The sequence below is a fragment of the Crocodylus porosus genome, unplaced genomic scaffold (assembly GCF_001723895.1).
Source record: "Crocodylus porosus isolate Cpor-Errol unplaced genomic scaffold, CroPor_comp1, whole genome shotgun sequence".
NCBI classification, from domain to species: domain Eukaryota; kingdom Metazoa; phylum Chordata; order Crocodylia; family Crocodylidae; genus Crocodylus; species Crocodylus porosus.
Window position 1 is genome coordinate 197585021 of NW_017728906.1, and position 3029 is coordinate 197588049.

At 49.3% G+C, this 3029-nt stretch overlaps 1 protein-coding gene across 2 annotated transcripts in view; it reads right to left on the minus strand.

Annotated features, from left to right (window-relative positions):
- CAPN5 (calpain 5) overlaps positions 1–3029 on the minus strand; it is a 92288-nt gene that overhangs the window by 20083 nt on the left and 69176 nt on the right. For both annotated transcript variants that reach the window (XM_019530450.1, XM_019530451.1), the window contains exon 4: positions 993–1201. In XM_019530450.1, coding sequence (XP_019385995.1) covers positions 993–1201 — 209 coding nt within the window. The remainder of the gene's footprint in view (positions 1–992; positions 1202–3029) is intronic.

Sequence of the window (3029 nt, forward strand, 5' to 3'; positions counted from 1 at the left end):
ATGTTAGCCTGGGCCAGTCCCTCAAGGATGGCCTCCTTAATAAACTTTTCTAAGATCTTCGCCAGGATAGAAGTCAGGCTAATGGGCCTGTAGTTAGCCAGATCCACTCTCCTTTTGGTCCTCATCTGAACAGCTGCCCTAGACAAGTGTCTTCTCTTGCTGAACATCTCTTGGTGAATTAATACCAATGCAAGACGGAGGTGTCTGTGGCATAGGAGTGGAGTCAGGAGGTCAGTTCTATCCACAGATGTTTTGGAAACCAAACAACTCAAACCAGTGTGAACTATGGTTGCTCAGAGCCTTTGCCAACCAAGATGAATGTTACGGAGGTTCAGGCATGCAAATTCAAACATACGGACCTTGATCCCTTGAAGCTCTCTTCATTTTGCAAACAGGGAAGTTTAAGGTTTTTATGTGTATTTTTGGCATGGTTACACTCGTTAGGCCCTTGGAGATTTGTGGTGTGGTCATTATTTTTACTATTGGCAGTACAACCCTGCAGCTGATCCAACATCTTCCATTCCAGTGAGTTCTCCTCCTCTTGCATGCTGGTGACGACCAGAGCAGAAGTTGTAGGCGCTTCCCCCACACAGCAGGTGGTTTTGTGTGGGTAGGTCTTCCTACATCCCAGGCTCTGCTATAAGCATGCCCCTCATCGTAGTGCCAAGTGCCATAAAACCACAAGAAGAAATGCAAAAATCTAGAACGCTTGGTTCAGAGATGAGACCTTTTATTAGACCAACTGAGAAACTGCAAAAAAAAAATAAATCTAGATTTCTGCATTTCTTTTCCTCTCAGACTAACACAGCTACCAACTATGCCCCATAAACCCACAAGGCACTATGTGCTGTCATGCAAAGAATACGGGACGACACCGGACCTTCCCAGCACCGGAGTAGCGCTCTAACCACTATTACCAGTGCCTCCAATAGGGGTAAACACAGGGAGCACCCACCACTGCTACCAGTCAGTCCCCGCACCCGGGTACCTACTTGGCATAGGCCTTTTCCACCAGCGCGCACCAGAACTCGTTCTTGGAGTTGGAGTGGCAGTAGATGAGCTGGTTGTGCAGCGTCGGCAGACGGTCGTCGATCACCACGTCCAGCCACTCGCCGAAGCGCCAGAACTGGAAGTGGAAAATCCCGGCATAGCTCTCCGGCTTCTCGGGATTCCACTCCTGCTCCTTCCAGTCCGGGATGACCTGAGGGGGTCAAGGGATGGGACAATCTGGTTACCTGCCTGTTACGGAAAAGCAATTCTTTGCTCCACCACGTTAAGTGTCAAATGGATATCATTGCAAATGGGGGGTCTCTGAATGGTCCGCCGAGCCCAGGATCCCGTCTCAGCTCCTCGCCAAGGCTGAATGTGTCTACAGGAGGGTGGAGCTGCCTGCAAACAGGCTCAGCAGGGGCTGCAGCAGGTTCTTATAGCAAGGGTTTGTTGCAATGAAGTTTTGGCCCTGACTTTGGTGCGACTCCACCAGAGTCAGTGCAGATTTACACTAGTGGAAGAGAGGAGAACTAGGCCCCCGACACCTGAATCCTATTTATTTACAGCATTATCTGGAAGGGCCCTGGAGCCACCCACCTAGCAGTATAATGTGGCATGCTGATGAACCCTAAATAACGATGTTATTCTGATTAGGCCACAAGGACGAGAGGCATGGGGGGGTCTTGGTGATAAGCACAGACCACAGAGCAGCTCCACAGAGCAGCTCCACAGCTACTGCAGAGCTTGGGCAGGTGCCGGAGCAGATAGGAAAATAGCTCGAAGAATCATTAGCTTGATTAGTGGAACATCAAGAGCATTATAAAGGAGACACAATCGTTACCACCCGTGGAGTGGTGAACAATGAACCATTACATCGACTGACTTCCTCAGCTGCCTGATTACAGGGGTACAGGCTGTAGCCATCCAGGAAGAGTGCACACCAACTGCAGATGCGTCCTCAGCCTGACGAAGGGTATGTACACCCAAAAGCTTGCAAAGAAGAATTTTTCCAACTATCTGAGTTGGTCTAATAAAAAATACCAGGTTTACCCAAATAAACTTGTCGGCTGCCTGAGGAAATAATGCCCTTGTTGCCGCACTGCGGAGCAGGAATCAAAGCAGGCTGGTTCTATTCTGGACAGAAAATTAGTTTTCCTGCTTAAGATGTGCACCCCGCTTTTTGGGGACTGATTTTTTGGGGAAATGTGTGTGTGATAGGCTAGTAAATATGGCGCCCTCTCTTCAGCACTCCTCACGTTTTCCGCGGCAGCAGCAGAGCATCCAAATGTTGGCGTTAAGTGTTCATGGGAGTGGAGAGACACCTTGAGATATTAATGAGGCCATCAGTATGACAACACATCAGCTTAACTTGATCTCAAATGAGCCCTGATCAATACAGCCTGCACGATGGGAACACCGAGAACCGGGTGCTCTCAGGAGCGCAGTAATTTCCAAGAGCGGCTTCTGCTAATAAAGATGCCTCTTTTTCCTTCTGGGAAGCTGCCAGCAAAGGATCAGATAGCACTGAACAAAATCCCCCCATGAGTCTCTCTTGACTGCAGGCTGTGCTAATAAATTACCATGGCATTAATCAATTCACTATTAATGCAGGCCCTGGGAACTGGTCAAAAGCTTAGCACGGATGGCTTTTCATGGCAGAGAGCAGCCGACCAAGGCAAGCCGATGTGCTAGCTCTGACGCCTGCCTAATGTAAGTGCGGTAAGGAACCACAAAGGTTGGACACCTCCGTTTCCACCTCTTCAGCCTAAAATACTAGTGAAAATATTCAGCACCATGAAGTCAACAGCAGCTTCATGGCATTGGGAGCAAGGCTGGGCTCAGGAGGAACTTGGCCAGCTTTTCCAAGCAACCTCCCCAATGTGCCTTGTCCCAAGCAACCTTCCCAATGGGCTCTGTGCCAAGCAACTTTCCCAATGTGCCTTGTGCCAAGCAACTTTCCCAATGTGTCTTGTCCTAAGTAGCCTTCCCAATGTGCCTTGTCCCAAGCAACCTTCCCAATGTGCCCTGTGCCAAGCAAC